The sequence below is a fragment of the Atractosteus spatula genome, chromosome 8 (assembly GCF_055471065.1).
Source record: "Atractosteus spatula isolate fAtrSpa1 chromosome 8, fAtrSpa1.hap1, whole genome shotgun sequence".
In the NCBI taxonomy this organism is placed as follows: Eukaryota; Metazoa; Chordata; class Actinopteri; order Semionotiformes; family Lepisosteidae; genus Atractosteus; species Atractosteus spatula.
The window spans coordinates 43,592,598-43,620,121 of NC_142713.1; the positions used below are offsets into that span (position 1 = coordinate 43,592,598).

Here is a 27,524-nt window from a genome sequence, read left to right on the forward strand (position 1 = left end):
AACACTTTATTGTGATACATATTAAGCACCTGAATCAGGTATACAGTATGTATGACCATATAAATGTACAGTTGTAATGTGTTTTTCAGTTGTTTGGTGTAAACTTACATTAACATTATTATACATCATTAATATTTCAAACGTAATGCACAAAATCTTGGCCACTAGACATTTAATAAATCATGAATACCTCAATTAGTATGGTTGTTTGTCTCTGTCATGTCAATTTTACCACCAATTAGAAGCACAAACATACATACAACAAATGACTAATATCTTGACAAGGATAAACACAGCACTTTGGTCCTTTGGCCCCGAGAGACAACATCAACATGAATAATAAAGTCAGCATGAAGGACCATGTCTTAAGATCAGATCTTGACACAAACACATTGAGGAAGTGTGTACGGTGACAGGTCCTCAACTTGAAAACTGAATACACATGATATTCATCACATCTAGTCAACTTAATCACAATCACACAACAGCTGTAAACTTAAGTTGTCATTTTCATTTAAATAAAAAAAAATGATTTTATGATTATGCAAACCCCAAAATCAATCAAAACTAGCATGAATTAAGATAAAAATTAAAACATTTACACAACTTTGTTATATATTTTATATATACTGTATAACTATATTCACTTTTTCTTAAATGTCCTTGGCATATTTTGAACTGTAATATGGAAAAAATGATTTTCTTAATGTCATCAAAATAGCGGCAGTGCACATTGTAGTATAATACTATCTGAAAATTTGACTTTATGGCACAGGTACAGATGTATTTTTCTGGTTGTGCAACAATGAATTAAGGTTTCTTCATTTGATCTCAGACTGTTCAGTATCCTGATTTGGAAATTACCCTTCTTCTTCATCACTGTCTCTCATTGAGATCCCCTGCAGGCCACCACTCTCAGTTACAGAGGCAGTGGCTTCCTCCACAGTAAGACGATTGTAGATGGTTTCATAGTTTTTATTGTTCAGTATTCCTTCTAACACTCCTTGCAGTCTGAAATCACGGTATGTTTTCTGCATAAATAAGAAAAAAAGGTGTACTTTAAATGTAGCATCAGGATTTAACCTTGCCCTAGTGTAATTCATTGAGTAGCTGCTATAAGAAATACACCAATAGCTGGATTATGGAGAGATCAATATTTACAGTATAACATAATGACCAACATCATAAAGTTGATTATCTTATAAGCAAAAGAAAAGACAATGACGATCAAATACCAAAAGATGACTTCTGATCTCTTTGATTATGTTGTGCCAAATTTACCATGAGAAAGAAAAGCTTAATCTTGATTAAGATAACATTCAGAACCCTGGAGTAAACTTTGTTCTAACGCTTTTAAACTCGCCAAATGAAATAGGACACAGTATTTTGATTAATTTTGAAAAGCAATTAATTAATTTGAAAACAAAACACTCTTTTATTTTAGTAGTGTTTTATTTATCTTGATATCTTCTAAATACTACTAGTAGTTTTTATCCAAATAAAGGTTTCAAAAGTTCATTCAGAATAATTTGGATTAAATCTGACTCCTACAACGTGACTTTCAAATGAAACAAATCCAGCACTGTCTGACTTTTATTTTTATTTTTCCTCTGTTAGTCTGTTTATGTAGCTTACTGTATGTTTCCCTGTATCTGGTTAGCTGGTTTTCCCTGGCTGCCTTGTCCTAGAAGAATACATATATCCCTAGGGCTCTTTTCCTTTTATTGCCTCTTTGACAGTAGCAAGAGGTACAATTACTGCCATTGCTTTTGTGACAAAGATATACATAATCAACACAGTAGATGTTGTAGTACCTGTGATCTGAAAAAAAGGATACAATTGTACAATATAATGATGGAGAATATATATTTTGCTCTGCAAAGCTATAGTTAAAAATAGACTTAACATTTTTCTTGCTGCTAAAATACTTTATGAATTGCAGCATCTCTTACCTTCACAATCTTGATAAGGGTTTTCAGCTGATACATGTGGAGCTGTAGATCAAGCCTGTCTGTCAGCCAAACACAAATGTCTTTCATAGAGCTTGTGTACCATTGCTGCAAACACACAAAAAACACACATCTGAGAACAAATTCTACAGCATAGGACAAACCCTACAATCTGTTCACATGGAGCTCAGTTTATCAAATAATTTGTGTTTTTTCTCAAAATGTGAAAAGTGGCTTTACACTACTGTAAACAAAAACAATAATTTAAAACCTTACAGATCCCACCATGTCAGCTCATTCCCTTGTCTTTGATAAACAATTTTACTTTGTGGTATTCATAGTGAAATGGAACTCTATTTGTAGATCACAGTATTTTTTCACCTCAAAAAGGAAGCTTGGTTTTGAATTATTTTCTCAAATTTTCCACCAGCAGAATTATTTTATTTAAAACAAAATCACTTTTTAAATATTTAACTGGACAGCCTGAAGAAATTACTTGAATACTAAATTAATTAATACTCAGAAAAGGATTCTAGTTTTAAAACTCCATTATGGAAATCAGTCATTGTAATGTGAACAGTGGCACACAATAAGCAGACACTGGTCCTATAGAACAATAAAAAGGACTTTTAACTATTCTAATGTTGCTTCAGAATTTGAACATATTTAAATGCAAGCATCTTTATGCTGTCATAATAATGCTCTTAAGTGTCCCAATTGCTGTTATTAACTTAACAGTCAAGAGGAGTTTTCACACCTGTGGACCATCTATAGATTTGTGCTACCTCTGCCAGCAGACCTAATAAAAATCTAAATCAGTATTATATTCCTATTCATGGATTATCCAGCACTTGCAAGGGCATGCATTACCCACTTCATTTTCTTGACATCTCCCTCACTATATAAAAAGGGAAGGAAACTGCTATGTTTGACACTGTGAGACCTCTATATTTATTCACACTTATTGTGCATGACTGCAGGCTGGTAAATCACATTAGTGGTCTGTCTTTCCATCAAGCTGGTACTTGCTATCCAGCCTGGGGAAGGTTCAACAAATCAACAGGAGCACGGAAAACAGAACATCAGTCTAATCTAGTGTTTGCGGTGAAGTTTTCAAACCCAATCTAAAAGGAACTCCGAAGCTACAGACAAGCTCAAGGACTCAGAAGGTGGTAGCTGTTATAAAAGAGTGCTGGAGTAGTGAGTCTCTGGGCGTTCGTACATTTTTTAATAGTAAACAGGTCAACAATGAAACAAAAACCCTATGCGCTAACAGTAGCCACTGACTATGGAAATTGCCACAACGGGGCTATAAGCACTCTCAGTACATCAGCTTTTTAAAACACTCTCCACCTCCCCAGATTACCTTTAGTCTTGAATTAACAATTTGAAGCAATGAAGAAGAAAAAAAGGGGCAGGCCTGAATGGCTGGCATTGATCCCCAGCTATGTTCAGCATTGCTACAGGATCTACATAAAGGCTTCTTCATTGTCTGCCTAGACTGTCAAAGCTCTACTCACCTAAATAGTGAAGCTTTGCTATGCTGTCGCTGCTGTTGTAAAGGGCTCCTATAAGAGCTTTGGAGAACCAACAAAAGGACAGAACTTTCGTTTTTTTTTACAAGATCCAGACTGCAATTTTCTAACAAGGATTAAAGTTGTTTCTCAGAAGACGTCTTTCAAAAGAGATTTCACAGCACAGTGTGCTTTCTTCTGACAAGTTAAACAGCAGCTATTAAAGAAATTCTCAAGGGAAACCATAAAAATAGAAATAAGTAACTAGAGTACTGTATGAGGATTTTTCATTTAAATTTAATTTTTTTTAAATAAAAATAACAAAGGTTAATGTTATATGTAAAAGACATTAACTGAAAATAGTGAAGAAGCATGTCTTGAGTTGTAGAATGTGCTGCTACCTTTATTCTCCCACTGAAAGTGATTAGTTGTTTTAACTTAAGACATTATAATGATAGTAACTAAGAATAATATAGTTGTATTTCTTCTCTTCTTTGTGATGTATCGGTCAATATACCACAAATAATATATTGTTATAGTATATATAATATTACATGATACACCCCAAAAATCCTAATCTTAATATATTATATCACTTTATACAGTATGTATTTTTCATTATTTAAAATTAAAGAACATCTGGCACTAATCCTTTCTACTGGACAGCTACAGTACAATACAATGTAAATTAGTTTATTGTAGGAATTGAAGACATACAGTATACACAGTATATTCCAGTCTAATTCACTGCTCTATATTATTTTTTTCATAACCAAAGAATGGCATATCATACCTACAAATCTTATATATTTTGTTTAGTAATAATAATGCACATCAAAATGCTAATTCAAAAGAGTAATTATGGCACCCTTCTTTCTTTGTTAAAGGCTGTGTGAATATTTGAACATTCATCATAAACAGTATGCCTATCCACATGTGATTACCTCAAGTAAAGGAAGGAAAAGCACAAGTAAAAGATCAACAGAACTAATTACAATAGCAATATCTCAGAAGAGAAAGGTGAACGCTAGGCTTTAAAAGACTAAAAGAAGCTGCTCAGATTGACCAGTGGTAAGCTTTTGAATTCTCTTTTTCACTCTCTAGCACTTGGTAAAATGATGCAGTGCGGCCAGAACATTTTTTCTTAATTAGTCACAGCTAATTAGCACTCTGGCATAGTCAAGGAAACTGAAATGTCTGAGCAATAAGACTACATCTTTGTAATCCTTTGATAATAACTCAGCCCCCTGGGATGGGCTCAAGCTGTGGTAAACAGTGGCTTTCAATAGGGCAAAATTAGATGGGCAGAAGACCATTAGGGCAGAGAATGAGAAGCACCACCAAGTCCCGCTGAGAACCAACAGGCGGCTAACTACACTGCCAGCTGAGGTGCCTGTTTAAGCCTGCATTGTTAATTAGGTGATTCTACAAGCCTTGCTATCTCTGGCCAGCTGCAATGACTAGAGATTGAAGTTGAAACCAGTAGAAGACTGAGAGTCATGGCCAACTCTAAAATGTTCTGAACTTCTTTTTTTACAAGACAAACTAGAGCACTATTAATGCACCAGTTAGAGACACACACAAATCCCACCATGTCTTTCTCCCCTGGCAGAAAAATATGACACTTTGTTTCATTTATCTATTTTATAAGTGCTTTATGCAATAGAAACTTACAGGGGAGCCAGAAACTATCCCCGCAAGCAACTGGTACAAGGTGGGATACATCCTGGATGAGTCCAGCCAATCACAGGGCACACACAGACACAGACACACACACTCACACTGGGGACAGTTTTCCTAGAGGCCAATTAACCCACCAGTATGTCTTTGGACTGTGGGAGGAAACCCACACAAACTCCACACAGATAGCAGCAGGGCTTCAACAATGCAAGGCAGCAATGTTAATTATTGCACCCAACTAATAATAATAATAATAATAATAATAAAAATAATAATAATAATCAAACATTGGCATAGAGTAAAAACCACAGTATACTGTAAACATCTAAACTAAAGTAGGTCTGAGAACTTCTAGCTGTTTAGGATTTTTCACATATGTTCACATGGATCAAAAGAAGTATTTTCTGGGTTTTAAAGTCCAGTAAACCTCAGGAGGACCGCCCTCTTTCTTATTTTCAATATATAAATATAAAAGCAACTGTTTCGTTCTGCTTTAATAAAAGTCTTGACATAAAACATGGTTCATGTTTTTGTGTTATAAGTCCTCCTGCTAGTATGTAGTGGAAAACAAATGAATAGAAATGTGCACTGTATTGTGAAATGGTGTTGAAGTAGATTCCCATGGATACTGCAAGAAAGCACTGGATAATTGCAAACAACTAAATAAAATGGAAGGAATATCTGCCTTTTATATTTAAAAGGCAAAAGGAAATTAAATTCTCTCTTGCAGTGCCAACCAAATGCATTAATACTGCATAGACAAAGCTGTTATTTTTGCTATACTTTATAAATTTGTATTTGTTATCGGAAGTTGCATTGGCAAGTGAGTGTCAGAATTCATTCTGCTGTTGCCTTCTTTAGTTAAATCATCAAAAAAGATGAGTGAGCCAGTTCCAGAGGTGGGTATGCATGTGCTTTACCTGACATTAGTTCCACAATGCTTTAGAAATATTTAAGTAAAAAGCTGAGGTAGAAAAGTTTTGGAACAATGTTTTACAGGAAGATGAGACCAAGATAAATCTTTACCCTGATGGAAAATTTAGTTAGAGAAAGGAAAGATCTGCAGATAGTCAAAAGATTATAACTTCATTTGTAAAGCATGGAATATTCTGGACTCTCATATCTTTATCGATGATGTAAATAGTGAAGGTAACAGCAGAATTAATTATGAAATTTACAGGAAAAAAAAATGTTTTGTCTACACATGTAGAGAAAGAGGCTTCTATACTTAGTGGGTGACACTTCACTTCAACTTCACTTCCATCCAACATAGCAATGACCCAAAAGACATGGTCAATAGAACCAAGGACTTCATTAGGAAAAACAAGTGGAGACCAAGACATAAATCCAACTGAACAGCATTTATAATACTGAAGAAAATAATAATTCAGAACACCAAGAATATGCAAGAATTGATAGAGGTGAGCTCAGTGGGCTGCAGACTTCATGAACTTATTGCTTCAAAAGCTTATACAAAATACTGTAGCCTTATTACGTATTACTTACATTTACGCCAGTTACAAAATACCAACATTTATATTCTAAAAACTGTTTTAGTGGATGTATCACAGTTTTTAGATTCACTTAAAATAATTTATTTGAACATAAAGTGTGTTTTGTTTAAATATGATCAAATGTATGACATTACACATAAAACATATATCCAGAAAAAAATATATATTTTGTACTTATTCAGTCTCATCTCATGATCACAAATACAAATTGCTTGACTGTAAAACAGTAATAACAATTTTGTCTAAATACATTTGGAGGGCAATGAATGTAAATCAATGACAAAGAATCTTTGAATGAAACAAAGAATGGATACTGCAGTAGTATTTAATTAAGAAATCTTCCTGGTTGAATACAATTTGCATTAGTTAAAGTGAATGAAGCATAATGGTGGTCATTAACTCTTACGTTGTCATTATTATCCTTTGTAATGTCATCCCTTCCAGTGGAACTTAGTGAACAGTTGTTCAAGGGACCTGTTCAGAACTTTAAGTTAATAGCAAACATCTCCAGTACCCTCTAACACTTGTGCACTAGTGCGGTCATGATTATTGTCTATGCTGAGAATGGAATGGCAAACACGTTTCCCACTTCTGAATCCCACACAAACCAAAGCTTTTGTCAATGATCTATTTTTTTCAGTGGTTTCAGCTGAATCACTTAATTTCCTTTCCTTTTTAAAAAAAAACTGGCATTAATTAAAGTTATTAACAATGCAGTAAATGAAAAAGAATTCTAAATCATAAAGCCAAAACCAATTCTAGAACAGTAAAATTTTACCATCTGTCATCATAACAGTCATACTGTAGATGAGCCTGTATGACTTAATACATGTTTTTAAGATTTATAATGTAGCACTTAAGGTAATGAACAAACATTTTTTGCAAATAAAATAACAAATAACAGGCATAGCCTGACTTTGCTGCTGAAATGATTGAGAACTTAATCTTCAGACACATCGATTTGGTATATTATTAACTCTAATGAATACAGTTATCCAGTAGTTTAAAGAACTTTTTTCTTGTTATAAAAAATTGAAACTGTTGAAAATATAAAATAAGATCCATAATAAAAAACAATTTAGTGTACAGCAAAGACAAGTGAAAACATAAACCTAGAAAGTGAATATCATATATTTCACACTGAAAAATACTTTTAAAATAAAGAATACTAATTCTAAACTAGCCTTGAAACAGAAAGAACATAAACTTTTTTTTGCTGTTTATCAACAAAGAATTTAATAATTAATAGCACTGAGCGTGAGGCATAATTAAGTAAAAATCAGTATCTGCAGAATATTTCAATCTAAATGTCCGTCCTTCCGATGAGACGTAAAACCGAAGTCCTGGCTCTCTGTGGTCATTAAAAATCCCAGGGCATTTCTCGAAAAGAGTAGTGGTGTAACCCCGGCATCCTGGCCAAATTTTTTCCCATTAATTTCCCATTAGTCTTTACCAATCATGGCCTCCTAATAATCCCCATCAATGAATTGGCTTCATTACTCTGCTCTCCTCCCCACTGATAGCTGATGTGTGGTGAGCGTTCTGGCACACTATGGCTGCTGTCGCATTATCCAGGTACTGTATATACTGTAAGTGTAAGCAATTATTATCATTATTATTACTAAATGAATTCCATATGTGAGAAAAGCTGGGATCGAATACAGTACAGTGCCTGACATAGCCAAATAAAATGTAGGGGAAAGAGGTTGTCTCCCAGTGACCTATGATTTCAGGTACTCATTTCTTCCCAACCCAGTAGATGCTGCACACACAGTGTTTGAAATAAATGGCAGTTAGACAGCATTCAAAAACCCACAAAACAATCATTGACACAATTTTCACCTACAGCTTTCCTTACATTAATATTTAAACAATGGACTGATTTCTCTTAGTGTTTCTAATGAAAAACCTGCAACACAATGAAGAGTATTTTGTTTTTATTTCTAAATGAATATAACACCTAGTGCAAAATATGATTAATTAACTTAATATGAGCATTCAACCAATTCTGAGATGTTTGAGCTTTGAGTAACTACAGGTACAAAATGTGAATTTAAGATGGAAACCAAGGTCCTCTTGGAAATCAACAGTGGAAGATATTCCCTCAATGTGTTTGAAACTGTATAAGGCCTTACATTGTGTTGTAACCATTGTTCATAAGATGTTCATAAAAAGATTACAGCTGAATGGCGTAAACTGCAAAGCCTTTATAAAACAAATACTTATTTCACCAAATACAGTTTTCAATCACACACCCCCCCCCCCCACAGAAGCACAGAACTAACCTTGATCATTTTTCCTGAAAGAGCCTGATTAGCACCGGTAGCCATTGAGGCTGATAGCATACTTTATTTTAATACAATTTAGCAATCCAAGAGCATCAAGAGCAATAACAGAAGTGGAAAATACAACATTTTCGCCATTTTTCTGTGGTATTGAACAAAGGAAAAATAATTTATTTAACTCTACTCATTCAGTCTATTACATTCCTGTCTTTTTTACATTGGCCTTAAGAATATTCATGAGATTTGGGTCAGGGATCCAGGCAAGATAAAGAAATATTCAGTACTTCTCTTTGAAAGAAAGTCAATTATGAGTTGCTAGCATGTGTGTTTAAGGCTAAAGATTACATTGCATCTAAAACTGGAAATCCCATTGTTTTGTTCAAACAGCTATGATTTTTATACATGAATACTGCTCTTATCATTCATAATCAAAAGGATGGAAAATTATTTTTGTAATGTAATTTTACAAATATAAGTACTACTCTTCTTTTAAAACAATGCATTCTCTAGTTTATTTAAACACTAAATAGTTAAATAGCTATTAAAGTGTACATGTTTATAAATTATGTATTTTCTATGTTTATTAGGAATTCAGACAGGATGTGGGAATATGTACTGTATGTCTTCTATTCCATGGATGTCTATTACCATTTATTATATTAAATTAAATTTAAGTAATTATATTAAACTTATTATAACTAAACTGGAATTAAATGCATAAAACCATATTCAAATTAAAAGTGAAAACAGGCCATTGAGCCGATCAGTGCTTATATACTAAGTGACTCTGTCATAGGACTTCAGGCTTTTCAGTGTGCTCTGGTAATCAATTCCATGCATTGACCACTCTCTGTGTAAAAAAGTGCTTTTACGTATTGGAGCAAAATTTTAATAATTTACCAGCTATGTCCTTGTGTTCTGCTATTTCAAACTTAATTTGAAATAACTATTGGAATCAGCTTCATTAATTCCCTTTAAAATGGTGAAGGATTCAGTTCTCCTCACAGATGTATTTAATTGCAACTGAAAAGTTTCTTCAACGTGTTCCTTCTATATTTACTTATTTAGCTAAAAGCAATATAAAAAGCACATTACATATGATTTATCCCTAGTTTAATATAACTTCTAAAACCTGATGTATTTGGTAGATTATGCATTTGAATATTCGACAGTTGGTCAATATATTGAAATATTCTGGATGATGTATTTATCCAAAAAGGATGTCATTTGTACTTACAAAAAAGTGAGTGCTAAAAAAAATAAAAAGCTGAAAATGTAAAACATATGCTGGCACAAACACTACAACACCAAACAAATGCAAAAGTAGCAGATATGAATTTTGATATTGAGTGAAGTGCCAGCTGGATGGATGATAATTATTCTACCCCTGCAGGGCATCAACACATTCATAAAATCCTTTTTTCACACATATTAACACTCAGACTATTAGAGACAGATGATATTTTTCCTTCCCTCCTGTACAACGGCAAAAATACAGGCTAGTTTATGATATAGGAGCTAAGTCTCATTTTGATGTCCACCATGACAAGAGAACTCAACATTACTCTTTCTAGTGCCTACAAGGCCTTGAATGAGTAACACCATGTACAGTGTTAGAGTGTGTGCTGTGAATTGCTGTTATCAAAACATTTGACTTTTTGCATAATTAGAAGAAAAACTGTTAGTATTTTCTACAGCAAAAGCACATAGAACACTTGAACAGATTCATACTTGAATGAGGCAATATTAATATTTCTATAATTTAGCTTCCCAAGCATTCACTGCCTTTTACAATTATATTCACATTATTAAGCAATGTGTCATTCACAAATATGGCATGAAAAGAAAAAAAAAACTTTGCATGCATTTCTTTTGTTAAGCTTTTGCAAATTACTTGCAAATTGTTTTTCAAACTATATTTATATACAATTAACTTTTTTGTAATTTAAAACAAAAGGAAAGTACACAAATAAAACTGTCTGGTCATATCTCCATTACAACTGTGTTGTTCTTTTAACCTTTCATAAGCTAAAAAAATGAATGTCTTTAATTGAACACTGCTCTAATAGAACCATGTAGTGAAGTAAGATACACAAATGAAGTTATCAAGTAGTTTTCTTCTCAGCACTAATACATAATTTAGCAAATAATTAAAATCATAGAAAAGACAAATCTGCATTCATGTATGGTATACGATACAGTATTTTTTCCTGTACTCTGTGTTTATCTTATCATGAAGTTAATTATGTCAAAGAATTCTTAATCTTATTCATTAACTTTAAATTCATACAAATTACAGCCTGAGGAAGGCAAAATATAATTGGAATCTTATGAAAGAAAAACGTTCCCTGTCTTTTAGATGTTTGGCTTCCAGTGTTCAGTTTTGTGTTTTCTGAATGGGGTTGAGGAAGAGTTTATCTAAGGTGTGCAGGAGACTTCATTGCTTCTATGGCTAATGAAAAGCCATGTCAGGGGAAAAAAGAAAGGGTTTCATTTAAAATGCTTTGATCATAACCTGACCAGCAATTTACATGAGAACTGTATAGCTTATTACCAACTAATCCAAAGGTATCACACTTCACAACAATGAAGTGTACAGCACATCATCACATAATCATCCCTTTTATGGATTCCACCCCTGCTCCCTTTTCACCACGTCTGACTGACCATGGGACCATTTGTGGTGACTATAAAGTAATTTATTCCTCCCAAAAAGCTTGTCAACTATGCAATTTCAGCGTAAAGTCTGTAACGTACTGGATACAAATATGCGTAAGATGTGTGCCCAATAGCAAACAGTGTAACATTAAATTCAGGAATGTTAATGACTGTTAGATAATAATACTTTTGGGAACCTATTGTTCATGACTAATACAATTAAAATGATTAAAACTACAAGCAAGAAACAAATCAGTGCCCTTAACTATCTAATTTTAGTTTTCAAATTAGTTTAAGCATTAGTTTAAAATACACTCAATTTTTTTTTCATTAAGCATGCAAATTGACTATGGCACAATCGAGTTTAAACTGATAACTCACCACACCCCTCTTTTCCCCAGATACTCTCAAAATGTATCCCTTAATATGCTTTGCAAGCGTAGTCACTTACATCAAATACTTTTTCTATATACATTTCCTCATTGACCTTGTCTCTCAGAATATCCTGGTTCTGTCGTACAAAGGTTATATAAGTATCTGCCAGGTCCATTCCAGGCTTCTGAAAAACAAAAGATTAAAACAAAAGAGAACTATATGGTCAGAATCTAAAAAAATAAAACTATTTAAATATATTTTTACAGATATATACACAGTAACATTGAATTAATGGGATCAGCTGTAAATTTGACTAAATCCTCACTAAGAAAAAACTATTTTTTAAAAATTGTAACATGGCCTGAAATCAGGTGAAACTAAATAAACCTATTGAATTGCTGCCTTTAAATCCTCAGCAGTTAGCATGGAATACTCAATCTTTCAGGTGTTCACATAATGATTAGAGAGATTAAGATCATGTGACATGTGGCCAAGTCAGTCTTCTGGCATGGATATTGGGCACTATTTGAAAGAAGTTTGTTTTTAAAAGTTTCATGCAGAAAGTTGTTTGCAGCAAAAACTTCAAGCTAGCTACATTTCACAGTGTCTCCTTGTACCGTCATAACAGAATTCCCACTCTTGATATTTTTTTCACAAATAACACTTTTCTTATTCATACCACACAGCACCAGCTTCAATAACAGCTGCTGCACTAGGTTCCGAGATGCCAACGTTGAAGGTATAATAGGGTAGGTCAATAAGTAAAGGGAACTTATGAATTATCTACCAAATGTGCTTCACAGGTGCTCACGACCGCTTTATTTTCCAAAATTCAAAACACATCCATACACATATGCCATTGCTTTACAGACTTATGATAATCATATTTTTTATGTAGTGCCTTTCATACTACATCATCTCAAGGTGCTGTAAACTAAAATAATTACACAAAACAGGAATACAAAAGGAAAAGAAAAAAACAAATGATGGACTTATAATAAAATTAGTTTCACTTGTCCTTGATTCCTTTCTGCACCTCCACTTGAACTTGATCAGCATCATAAAAGCTCCGACTCAGAGGTTCTTCCATTAGGCAGTGTAAGATTCTGACCCTAAGATGGGGTAATGGTTCAGAATCCAGATCTTTAATAAACTTCAGGAAACTGCTCAGCCTTACTTTGTGTGAGAGTACATTGTCATGTTACAGCATGAGGTCCTTTGCTTCTAAGAGTTGCCTTCCTCCTCAGGGAAGTAACCATGAAGAGAAAGAAGCCCATCAAGGGTGGAACTTCAGTGACAGTGACAGGCAGAAGTGGCTTATGGATCAGCTAAATACATGCTAGTAAGAGGGCATCCATTACCTTGTGAAGAACTGAGAGAAATGTACTGTATGGATGTCAAGGGGGATTAAAGTGAAAAACCTTTCCCACTTGTGAATTGTGTTAGATGGATAACTCACAAACTCGTTTTACTTATTGATTTACCTGAAGAATTTGCAAGCTCTTTTTTAGCATCAGAAAGAAAATATGTTTCTAACTGCATACATACAATATAAATAACATATACAGCTAGATATAAAGTAGTTCAAGTAGGTATCTGTGTCAGCATGCGTAGGCTGTCACATAGCCGAAGGTCCACACCTTTACTTGTTCCTTTAAAGCTAGATAGAAAGATATATAAATGGATAAATGTGCTAGAGGGGCCAAATACCTTCCTCTCATGTATAACTTTTCTTATGCTTTTATATTTCTGAATTCTGATGATAGTTTGGTGAATTAAAAAAAATATCATAAGCATAGTGCACAGTGGATAGTAGCCTAAACCACACAAAACAATGACTTCATGATGATAAAGAGAATGTTTTTCAAGACCTGCATAGAAATATCCAACAAACAATGATGAACAATATAGAGGTGGCAGGGTAATACTAATTTCTTTCACCCTTAATTTGGCAATAAACATACTGTATATAACTCAAAACAGCTGTAGATCTGTAGGACAGCACATTCTTAAGTGACATTAACATCAAAGCTATTCCATAATCATCTTCAAGGTAAAATTACACTTAGTAAATGAAAAAGACATCCAGTCTAGACAAATGCTATAGTGTATTTATGCAAAGGAACAAGTAATAGGTTTATTCCATGCTGAAAAAAAGAAGAAAGAGAACACAGGCATGACGAAGAGATCTAGAAAAAGATTTGGAGGAAGGCATAGTGGGTCGCAGCAGCTGTAGGCGGTAGTAGTTCAGGTGGGTAGCTGCGTCAGCATGCGTAGGCTGCAAAGGAACAAGTAATAGGTTTATTCCATGCTGAAAAAAAGAAGAAAGAGAACACAGGCATGACGAAGAGATCTAGAAAAAGATTTGGAGGAAGGCATAGTGGGTCGCAGCAGCTGTAGGCGGTAGTAGTTCAGGTGGGTAGCTGCGTCAGCATGCGTAGGCTGCAAAGGAACAAGTAATAGGTTTATTCCATGCTGAAAAAAAGAAGAAAGAGAACACAGGCATGTGAGAACACAGGCTTCCTCCAAATCTTTTTCTAGATCTCTTCGTCATGCCTGTGTTCTCTTTCTTCTTTTTTTCAGCATGGAATAAACCTATTACTTGTTCCTTTGCAGCCTACGCATGCTGACGCAGCTACCCACCTGAACTACTACCGCCTACAGCTGCTGCGACCCACTATGCCTTCCTCCAAATCTTTTTCTAGATCTCTTCGTCATGCCTGTGTTCTCTTTCTTCTTTTTTTCAGCATGGAATAAACCTATTACTTGTTCCTTTGCAGCCTACGCATGCTGACGCAGCTACCCACCTGAACTACTACCGCCTACAGCTGCTGCGACCCACTATGCCTTCCTCCAAATCTTTTTCTAGATCTCTTCGTCATGCCTGTGTTCTCTTTCTTCTTTTTTTCAGCATGGAATAAACCTATTACTTGTTCCTTTGCAGCCTACGCATGCTGACGCAGCTACCCACCTGAACTACATAGTGTATTTATGTTTTGCATTTCATCAGTGTACTTCAGAAGATAAATGTCCAGCTAATTATCAATCAACAGTGGCCATTCGAGCCAATTTCCTTTTTCAAGTATAAGAACAACTGGAGCTTAATTTTTCTCAAGAAATGCCTCAGAATTTTCAACGCTTGACAAGAGAAAATAGATCTAGTTTATTTTTCTCCTAGGTCTTCAGAAAAAAGGTGAACTAGAACTGCAAGCAGTTTTGATGGAATCCTAGCATGTTCTTTTTATGAAATGCTATGATAAATATGACATTAAAATTTTTGAGAGAGATGTACTATCTGCAAAGAAACAATGCATAAAAATGTTTTATATCTTTAGCTAATTAATTTAATCAGATTTTAAATATTTTAAGAAAATAATTTTTAAATTTATTAAAAAAGGACGCATAACTACATGACGTGACAAAGCCTTTACAAAAATACATTGCATTGCACTACTTTAAATACCCTGAAACCAATGAGCACATACATTTAAACATTCAATATTTTGGTTGTGTTTATTGGAGGATGATAAATACCGATGCCACCATTGCTGCTGATATTGCTTTGTATTAAGTACCAAGTTTAATATCAATACGTTTATTAGTTTTTAAGAAAGAGGTTGAAGTTTCTTACAAAACGCAGTACATGCTATCTCATTTAACACAATTTACACGTCAGCAAGCAAGTGCCTGGAATGATATCTGCTTAAACATTTTTGAACTTCTGTTAAATCGGATTGTCCATGAAATCTGTTTGAAAAAACAGGATGTTAAAAATTCAAAAGTCCTAAAAGCTCAGGAGAATACAGCCTTAATGGTTTGATGAAACATTAGGAAAACTGCAAAAAGAAGAGCACACTCCAAAAAGGATGACAAGAAATGAATCTCTAAGATCTGATGGTATTTACTCAGTCTTACGTAAGGAATCAAGGGATATTATTCATAACCCCTAGCTAGGATATCACAGCTCCCACTTAGAATGGGAGCAGTACCCAAAGCCACCAATCTACAAAAAGGAGGACCAAACTTAATCAGGAAACTGCAGATCAATCATTCTTACTTCTGTTACAGGTAAATTTAAAATGATAGATCTAAATGAGAAGAATATAAAATAAGGGTATTTAAAGAGACAAACAACATGGGTTTAGAAAAGAAAGTTTTTTAAACTTACCTAAATCCTGTGAACAAGCAATAAAAACATTAGATAACACTAAAGCATATGAAATGAAATATAGCATTTATATTTTCTAAACAACTTTTGCTGAGTTCTCTCATAAATTAAAAGAAATGTAATGTATGTATATGGATCAAGATCTGGAACCATTAACAGATGTGTGAGGTGGTGTGCCACAGGGATATGTTTAGGAATATTGCTCTTCCTTCCAGACTACAAATGATATAGATCTGTGTATAGTTATAAACAAATTTGTCAGCTTTGCTGATGACAATAAAATAGCAAGAGTGGCAAATGCAGAAAAAGGTGCTTGCATGGGTAGTCGTTGCATGGGTGCTTCTGGGCTGCAGGAAGTTACACATGAAAGTGATTCTTCCATGTCCTCGTCATGACAGTGTGGGAAAGCAATAAAAAAACAAATAGAATGACTGGGTATACAACAGAAAGTATGAAATTTAAATCCACAGAGGGTATGCTAAAACTCTGAAATGCATTAGTAAAACCATATTTAGAATATTGTGTTCAGTTTTGGTCACCATACCACAAAAAATATAATAGCCTTAGAAAGTGTTCAAATAAGAGTAACAAGAACATAAGAGCAACAAGAATGATTTCTGTTCTCAGGGGATTATCATTTATGGATAGGTTGAGAGAAGATTTGATCCAAAATCCTAAAGGGCAAGGGGCATATGTACTCTAGGTTCAACCCAGGGGACTGTTTAACACTCATTCATGTACAAAAAAGAATAGAAAACACTTCTTTGGGTATCTGTAACAGCCAGGTAGTTGAGGTCCAAACTTTGGGCATGTTTAAGAAACAGTTGGACAACAGTTTAGATTTACTAAATTGCCAAATGAGCAAGACGGGCCCAATCACTTTGAGATGTAAGAAAATAAATGGATGATATGTAGACATCTTGGAATAGAATGATAGAATGATACTTAATTACATTTGTAATTTTTGTGCTTTGTACAGTATGTTGATGAAATCTATCAAGTTTCAATTCAATAAGTACAACAGGCCCAAGAAGAGGATTTTAAGGGATGCTGAATATGCATATCAGGCTGCCATAATGGTGGATGCAGGGCCCTATTTTTGTCAAAAAATGAATTATTTGATAGAGTACAACTACCTAGTAAAAGGTTGCTTCACTACCTGGTCTTCAGGGACAGACAGTTAAAATGGAAATGACTTACAATCACTTTGAGATTTCTTTACATGGAAGCCTAAATGCATTTGCTAGGCGGACAAGTTTGTGCCAGCCTATTTAAAGTAATCTATTTATAAAGCATTATGATATATCCTATTTCAGTGTAATAAAGATTTTCTGTTTTTCAATTAACCACCATTTTGCAAGAAAGTGCACATTCTTAGGCAAGTGACAAATGTACAAATCCATTCTAGCAATTTGTGTTCCATTAGTGAAGGTGTCATTCCAAATGTGCTAGTTGTCTTTGTTATTTTTCTTTAAAATTGACTTGTATTATTTAAAGTTTAAGACCAAAAAGAAGCTCAGCTAAATGACACCTCTGCTGTCAAATAATAGGATTGGAGGCTGCATTCAATTAGATGACTCACTCTCTTAAAGATGACTACTTGTACAAATCAGTTAGTCACAGTTACTTTTCCCTGTGTTCCCTTGTGTTCAATGAATTCCTTTCCTTGAACTTCAAACTTGAATAAACTTGAAACAAAAGTAATTAAAGACCTATAGCTATTTCATTAATGTGTTCATATATTAAAATAATATGCAAACTCCAGTTTGCAAGATCCGGTTTGCATAAAGGTTAAAAAGCCAACATAAAGGAATATTCACACAAAACATATCAGTATGAAAGTAGCTCATTTTTTTTCTCTTTTCTCCCAAACAGCAAAATACAGTACCTTGCATATACAGAGCAATAAATTATATCATGTGAAACAAATTGCATGCTTCTTTGCTGAATTCTTTTATACCTCAAGTGTGGCAGTTGTTGTTTTCTATCATTGCATCATCTATCATTTGACATATAGTGTGCTGCTTTTTCTTTTGCATTGTAGCTATCATTACCATGGTTGAAACATTTATGTACATTTAACTAAGTGGAGGACATACAAAGAAATGTAGAGTTTTATAGCAATCCATTAGAAAAGTTTCACTTTGATCCAAATCCCACCTATGTTAGAATTGGCATTGTAGCATAGCTACTCCAGACATGGAAGATTATCGAGGAAGGTGCCCCACTCCAGTTAATTATGGAATGAGCAAAGAAGCCAATCAACCTATCACTATGTGGCCAATCCTGGCCATATATGAACCCAGTATCCTTTAACGGTGAGGCAGCATCATGCCACAGAGCCACCTGCTTGTAAAATATTTTCTTGTCATAGAACAACTTTTGCTCATTTGGAACAACAGACATGTACATTATACATTTGAACTGCAGCAATAAATTCCATCAATGTGAACAGCTACAAAAATAATAATCTCTGGTCTATTATATCTTTCTTTCCTACTAGGAGAATATCACTTTACACTTTTCATACTGACAAAAAAAGAATCAGAAAAAATGCTGTCAGTCTGATTAGTTATATACAGTAGTTGAATGATCAATTTACTTTCATGAGGTGACATACAGTACATTCAAAACATCCATACATAGAAGAGATGATACTTATCTTACCTCTTTCTTTTACTATTATTTATTAAAATCTCTTACACTCTGAGTCATACAGGATGATCTAAAGCCTGACCAATAACTAATGAAGAAATGAAGAAAGGGTTAAGAAACTGCGAATTTTAAAGTGGCAAAAAGTACCAAGAGCTCCACTTTCCCTCCCCCGCTCCCTGTCTCCCTTTTGTAGGCTTAATGCCATATGGGAATTTCACACCTTGGATTTTTTTTCTTGTAACCTCCAATGTGAGACTATAGCTAATTATTAGTTGAAAATGCACAACTTAAAGGAGTAATTGCAACAGCTGGCGACAATTTCCAATTAGCATTATAGTTCTTTTTAGATACTGTACTATGCATTACAGGTACTCAGAGCAATTACCTGTATTAAAATACTGATACAGCAATGTGTATCGGCTGAAGCAATTTCCATTTGAACACTTATTTTTCTTCTGTGTACTTTGTGAACTTTTTTACTTCAAATAATTTTTATTTCAAATAAGCTTTAAATCTAGACATTTGACTTTTTGAGAACTAAAAATGGCATTACTAGTTAAACCTCCTTACAAATTTACATTCTAAAATATTGCACACAAAAGACAACATAAATCTACATGTACTTCATAACTTTTTTAATTAAAATATGTTTAAAGAACCCCACAGCTGTCAAAAATGCCCCCTTTATTCCTTAATGTGTTTGCAGCTATCTGGCATAAAACTGTTGTATTTTGTAAAACATAATATAGTAGGACATTTGGTGTAAGGCCACAGCCAATCTATTGGTTATAGTGGATTTTTTTTCAAAGCAATAAAATACGTCAGCATGCTGAAAAAAAACTAGAATAAAATGAAGTATGAGAAATAATCTTCAAAGACGCTTTTATGGTTTCCTGTCTTGTTCAAATCCATTTTAAGTCTCACTGGTTTATCTACCAATCTCATACACACAGTCATTCAAATAATGGGGACAATTTTGAATGTTATGAAATTCCAGAAAAAAATGTTCTATTTTTCTGGCCATACCATGGCTACAGTCCTGGACTCAACCAATCTTGTATTACTACAGGGTCACATGCTCAAAGCCTGTGACATAAACTATACAGATAAGCAGAATGTATTTTCCTCCTTAAAAGTACTGCTTTATGATAACGTGAGTAAAAATTTGCATTAAGAATTAAGTATAAAATATGGTAGCTGAAGAAATGTGACCAAATACATGATATAATGCAGAAAAGCTTCTACAGTGTCAGGTTTAATCAAAACTTGTCTTTTCTTGGATTTACCTTAAAAGGGTTTTGATTTTACCAGCTCACTGTTTTTTTGGATGTAATGGTGAGTGAAGTAGAAAAAATGATAATTAAGACACAATGTATATTAAATAACAAGTGAAACCCTAGATTACTTATCATATTAAGAGAGTAATTTGGATCCTCTGGTTAAATAATTGAGTAATTAAGAAATCAAGCATTCAATATGGGCAACCCTGTCCTGTATAATGAACAGAAACTTTGTGCATTTGGTCTTCACCATACAGGACATGAAAAAGAGTATCAGATTCTAATGTCTTGGGAGTGTTAAAAAACATTTCTAAATTATATTCTCTAAATGGAAAATATTCATGACCTCAGTGACTCTACCCAGGACCTCTCATCCTGACAAGATCTTTCCGAAAGCAACCTGGAAAATAATCCAGGAAATCATAAAGTACCACAAAGTAACATCTTTACATTTATTGTCAGTATTCATGCTTAACAAGTCAGGAAAAGACTGAACTGTTTTAATTGGAGGATAGCCAGCAAGAAACCACTGCTGTCTAAAAGATTCTTGCCACCTGTCTCAATTTCAGCAAAGAGCACCTGGATGATAGAAAAAAAAGTATATTTATACAATAGAAAATGTTAAGCCTATAAAAACCCATAGATTACTCAAAAAAGCTTTTGAGTTCTTAAACCAGATCCCTTTGTAGAGAGACAACTACAACCATCTTGTTATTCACTTAGACTTGATAACTATAAAAACTTTAAAAAATATATAAATGTATTGTATATGGTATGACATATGTTTAAAATAATGAAAAACTATCTAAAATATATGATTAGATATATCTGTACATCTGATAAATATGTAAATAATATATAAATGTAAATCTAATAATACGTTCTTCCCACATGGAACTTCAGTACTGGACACTGAGCAGACTGACTTCAGCACATGTAATCTGAAGTGTTGTTGTGCAAAGTCTAAATTCCAACAAGCAGAAATGAAGGAAGTGTTTGAAAACCAAAAGGTGTCAAAAATAGGTTCCAAAGCTGACATCAGTGGATGAAGAAATCGTTAAGAAGAATAATGGTGTACAACTCAAACAATTAACTTGAGGTTAATTACTAGTTAACCTGAACAGATAAGCGTCTTGTGAGAAAGGAAAAGGGGAAAAAAATCCTTGGTAATTATATATTACTGCAACTATCGCTTCCTGCTGTTACACCCAATCCCACAGGTGCAGCTCTAGCTTGTCTGTCTGCTAACTGGTAGGTGGGTCTGTTTCCTGGGTTGTTTTCTCAGCAGTAGCTTTGACAATGGAATAAGAAGCTTAGCCTTTCGTGACAGGGTCACAAATCTGTGCACAGCAAATGAGGACATTGTTATTACGTCTTTTACCTATTCACTGACTCAAAAACACCCCAAAGTAAAACGTTTCTTTCTTTTCTTTCAATAAAAGGAAGCAATCTTGAGTCTAACAAATGAAATATTTAGCTGTATATTACCATTCTCTCCCTGTATACAGCACCCTGAAAACGTATTATGACAGCAAAGTCAAAACATTTCACTATACAATTAAGCAATTTGTATTTGTCATAGAGCAAATTACATGTAAATTATATATGTTGATTTTTGGGGAATTCAATAATTACATTTGATCATATAATAAAAGAAATACTTTGTGTTCAACAGTGATTTCAAGTAATCATAAGTATTGGGACAAATTCACTTAAAGTAAAATTGGCTTATCTCCTCAATGTGTACAATAAATTGTCAATTGGATTTAATATGGAGATTAACTTGAAGAGTTAAAGATTTTCACTTTATTCTTTTGATAAATTCCTTGGAAGTATTGACCCTGTGTTTTGAGTCATTGACATGGTGCATGGTGAAGTGTGGGAGAATTTTCTTCAACTTTAGCAGAACATTATCAACTTTATTCTGCTGTTGTCTTCATTAATTATGTCATCAATAAAGATGTGTGATCCATTTTCAGGGGGGTCCATTTGTGACGGTACCTCTACCATGCTTCACAGATGAGATTCTTGGAACATCAGCTGTGCCCTTGTTTCAACATGCTTTAACCTTCACATTAAAAAAGCTTTATCTTCATCTCATTTGTTCCAGAAACTTTGTTCTAAAACTCCTCTGGCTTACCTTTGTACTATCTGGCTGCCTTTGGAACTGGCTCACTCATCCTTATTGATGATGTAACCAATAAATGAAATTTGAAGTTCTTCTTTTAGAGGTTTTGAAAACCACCCAGAAGGCTTTTGAAATAAAAATAAATTGCATTTCATACAACCTGACTAATATTAAACTGAGCTATTGATATAAAGTAATTTAAGAAATAGAACGAGAGAGCTCAGCCTTTAAAAATCACCAAGCATGTGGTTCACAGAAACTTGGAAATGATCCACAGTAAATCTGAAGGCTGATACAACTATACCTTTAGATTAAAGAAAAGACTATAAAATGATGGGGTTAAAAATCTGCTGTTATTCTGAAATGTCGTAAACGTGATACTGAATCTCAGTATTCTAAAAAAGTATGCATTTCCAAAATCTTGTGAATCCATTTGTTTTCTTTTGTTTTAAAGAAAAAAAAATGATTTTTATAACTTTCAAAGGTTGTGAGGCAGACAAAACTAACCATTTCCAAGACTTTCCTAAAGTTGTCACGCCCTCTGCAGCCTGAGGGCGCTCCTACCCTGTCCTGTCCCTAGTTTCCTGCCTGCTGTCTTTCCGGTCCCTCTCTTTCCCTTGGGCTATATATTTCCGGGTCTTGCACTCTGCCCTCGGTCAGCATTGACATTCGGATGTCCTGAGACCCACCTAGCACCAGGTCGCCCCACGTCCGCTACCTGAGGGCATAGGTTTCTATACGGCACTCCTGAACTCTTTGCACTAACGAGCCCGGGCCTTTTTCCCGTCTCGCCGCTACGCATATGGGTCTTTTTCCACTCTCCTGCTCTCCACGGTTTGTCCCTTTGGACTTCCGTGACAAAAGTGTTAATGGATATAATGAACCAGCAACTAAGAATGAAAACATTAAGGATTAGCCATAGTAGTATTTAATACATCAGAACTGGTGTGATTCCATTGGATGGGTGTGGCTGCAAAAGGGCATATTAATACTTTTGCATTTGAATATGATGTCACAAAAGTTACATCTGGAGTAAGCCTAATCGGTTCAGCCTATTTACCTAGTACCTTGAAGCCTTTGAACCTTTTTACATTATGTAACTCATGCAGTTAAAAGTTGAAAGCTGTTTATGAAAATTCATATGGTGATTCATACTGTACATAGCCACAGCCCTGATGTCAACACTGTCAAATCAATCAGAGACCTATATAAAATGGTACTCTCTAACCAGCCTTATAAAACCAATATCATTTGCTGAGTGATTTTCATATCTAAAAATGTTACACAAAGATTTTAAGCATTAATATGAACAATTTTTCATGTACATGTAGAAAAAGGCAGCGGTCAATCTAGTAATATTAACAGTTTATTGACCTATTCTGGATTAAAAGCACTTTTTTTCAATCACTGCATGAAGCAACGGAAGCCATTAGCTTCCCCACTTTGTCTGAAATGTGATCACAAGTAGGTGAAGGTCTCTTTCTCTGACTGGCAAAGAAACTACACGTAAGAGATGCTATTTAAGTCATTATTTGTTATATTCGCATAGGAATGTTAAAATGAAATAAAAGATTATGTTATGAATTAAGAAAAAGGATACAAGGTTAACCAAATTCCTTTAAAACAAAATGGCAATTTAAGTTTGCTTTTGTTAGATGTAATTGGTATTGGTTTAGGTTTTTTTAGAAAAAAAATAGCATGTACTTTTGGTTTTCATGTGAATAAAGCAATTGAAGCAAATGTTTTTTTTTAAATTATTTTACACATTATCCAACAGTACAGCTTTCTGTTATATGATAGTTTTGTGTTCATAGTTCAACAGGGCTATTAATAAAACTGGATGGCAATGTACAGTATATGCATATATATTTCCACCAAACTCCCTTGCCATGTGGGGAATATGGTTTGATTTTTTCACCACATTCCCCTTTCATATCCACAGGGTTTTACCACAGCTTCACAAAGATGCCCTTGTGACAGAATTATGTTGATGAAATGACTCTTTACTGAGTCACTCCAGCAGGTCCACTTGACCCTCATTGTCATCAATGTTGCTCCAGCAATGGAAAGCTCCCTTCATTGGGACTAACAAATGAAAGTCAATAGTGTGAGATAAGACTGAAAGTTGGATGGAATAACATTTCAGCACTAAGTTTTTCAATGCACAGCCTGCAGTCCTTGCCGTGTGGGTGCCTGTGGTTATGTTGAAGAATGAAACTGATTGGGAATATACCACGACCAATGATCACCAACACCAAAATAGAAGGAACCTCACTGTGGTTGAAACTTCTGTGATGTCAGTAATGTCCACACAAAAAATCATTTTATTCATGATGTCATCTATAATGTTTGATAATAATGTGAAATTGTGGCACAATTACAAGGATGTGCAAGTGGAACCACTGAAAAATGTTTTTCTTCCCTGCATGTGAAGCATATTGGGTGCATAGTTCACAAGTTGACTTATTGTCACACAAATATAGGTATGTACAGGAACAATTTTGATATGGAAACATAAAAATACATTAAACAAATTAATAACAAAATACCAGTCAAGGTCATATTTACATTTCTGTGGCAAGTGGTGTTAGGGAAATAAAGATATTAAACCTTTAAAATAATTATTAAATGCACAAGACACAAGACACTGTACAGTTGGAGTTAATTTTGGAAAGAATGACTTCCACATTTTTGTTGGATTATAATGTTTTTTGAGACTTTCTGAATAAATCAGGTGCTTGTGGGAACACAGGATTTGTAACACAGGAACACAGGATTTATAACAGTCGTTTTATACACTATATGTGTATACTTATTATGCATGTGCATCCTGTAGTACTTCCATAATTTGTACTTGTATCAGGCAATGCCTGGCCTCACTGCACAAATGTCAGTGCCATTTGGTTCCTACCCTGTTAAGAGTTTGTTGATCATTCAATCGTGAAGTCATATTGTGTGGAATGAGGATGCACCAAGCTGTTACATTTCTGTCCTAATATATGTAATGTTCATCTTGCAACATGGTGTTGCTCACTAATTGTGGCACACATTATATAAAACAACAATGAAGACAAATAATAGTACTACACATCCTAAAATGTTTGAGATTTCAAGGTATCAAATATTCCACAGAAAGAAAAACGGTGAACGTTACAAAGTGCTACACAATTGTTTCACCCCAGCTGAAAGATTATATAAAGGTAAAGTCATTGTAAATATAGTAGTGCTAACTCATGAACTGTAAACAAAGGCCTGCCTAGTATCTCTAGTATCTCAGAAACCAAAGAAGCACAAACACTGGTTACAACAGCACAAAGTAATAAATTAGGTGAATTAGCGTCCATGTTTGTACTGTTTGAAGGGAGGCAAATACACAGGTTCAGTGATGTCACCCCCCCCCAAAAAAAAATAAAATAATTCCTAATATAAAGGAATCATAAGCACAACCCGTAGTTTGAAAAGCACAAACCAGCACAAACGTAGCACAAAAGCTAGAGGTTTGATTCTCCTGAACCACTCAAGAGAGGCTGAGTAACATCACTACTTAAAAAAAGAATGTCTTATACGACATAAATTAAAGCAGTGCAGGGTAGCACTTGTACTGTAAGTGGCACAAGCTGGCACAAATGTAGCACAAATGAACGAGACTGGTTTGATTCACCTGCACTGCTGTAGCAGGGCTGAGTGACGTTATTCTCCCAATAAAAGAATGCCCTGTATCTCAGAAATGAAAGCAACAAAAATTCTACTTTAAATGTCACTGGGCAATAACATAAACCTCATGCCAGCACCACAGGAATTTGCTTTTAAAAGGAGATTCTTCTCCACATCATTACATATCCACTGCCCATCAGCTGGCTTGAGCACTGTAACAGTCAGTAAATTGTAGCTCTTGTAGCAGAAAGGTATATACACTTAAAATTTTACGTTTATCAAAGATTTATAATAATCTTTGCAAAGCCTTGACCAAGCAGATTGGGTCTTTGTGTAAATGCAAAGGAATGTATTTGAGAGGCCCCTCTGAAAATTGACATCATAATGCTGTATCCAATACTGAACCATCTGATGATATTTAGCACAGGTGGCCTCCATCAAGTCTGTATTCTGTTTCTTTCCAAGGCCGGCGATCTAAAGGTACTATTCATCAACTAAAGGGGTGCACCCACCAATGAGGGTGAGTACCAGAACGATACCTGATAGTATCTCAACCAATCACCTAGCATCCAACACATTTTTGTTGGTTAACTTTCAGGCTGCTCTTCTCTTTCCTACTAAACTGGGAATCTGATTTTTCCAACTACAGTATGTGACTGAAAAGAAAAACTTTCTCCAAGACACTAGGCCAAGAGACTCAACAAAGTAAAGAATTCTGCCCAACATAAAAGAATTTTGTGTTTGAAAACCCACTGTTATTTTCAGCTGATCAGTGAAATAACAGCTGGACTCTTTTTGTTGACATCCTGGATATCCAAGGATATTCAGTACCAAGCTATAGCTGGGATAAACAGAGTTCTCCCACCTGTTTACCTTGCAACAGGGCACAATAAGACAGCTGTGCCCAGACTATTTTTGTTTTTAAAGACTGAAGTTCAACAAGACACTAACTTCTGGCAGGGCTGCCCCCAGCAATGCTAGACAAAGCCCTTTTCCTCTCTTTCTGCAGCCGGGACACTTCCTGCACAGAACAAGCAGCTGCCAAGTATGACCATGGACCAACTGTGCCAAGTTCCATCTTCTCAGTGGGAAGTTTAGACTCACGTTACAATTCTTGATAAATGAGCTATTCTGAACACATGCTAACGTTTAGTTCTCAATAGTAAACGTATATTCATATATATCTGAGTGTATATATAATCAATAGTAAACGCATATTTATATATATATCATGTGAAACTAATAAAACCTACGGTGTAGACCATAACATATGTTATAGTCTATGTATTTTAAACTAAATCTGAAGTTATTAACTCTTTTGTAATCCCTGCATGAATTATCAGTTTTTGTATTACAGCAGATCATTTCACAAATGTATTCTGTTTGTTATGCACGTTTTTGCTGTTATATCAATACATAATATATTGTATATTTAGAATCCATGTGTCAGTCTGTAAATTATTATGTTTGATTCCTAAAAGTCATCAAGTACTCCTGCAATTTACTGTTGCAATTCCTGATTTTTACAGTAAATTAAAACCCTAACAGCACCTCACTCTCACCAAGACATCTCCATACATATTGACTTCATTAGGGCTAAATGGCATGAATTTATGAATCCACTCCAACACTCCAATTGACCCACAAAAGACAAGGACTTTGTG

The 27,524-nt window shown here is 34.5% G+C and overlaps 1 protein-coding gene across 1 annotated transcript in view; it reads right to left on the minus strand.

Annotated features, from left to right (window-relative positions):
• cadps2 (calcium dependent secretion activator 2) overlaps window positions 1-27,524 on the minus strand; it is a 300,507-nt gene continuing 272,983 nt past the window's right edge. The window contains exons 28-30 of the mRNA XM_088922931.1: window positions 12,052-12,159; window positions 1,953-2,057; window positions 1-1,031 (exon numbers count right to left, since the gene is read on the minus strand). Of these exons, the coding sequence (XP_088779057.1) occupies window positions 861-1,031; window positions 1,953-2,057; window positions 12,052-12,159 (384 nt within the window). The 3' untranslated portion in view covers window positions 1-860. The remainder of the gene's footprint in view (window positions 1,032-1,952; window positions 2,058-12,051; window positions 12,160-27,524) is intronic.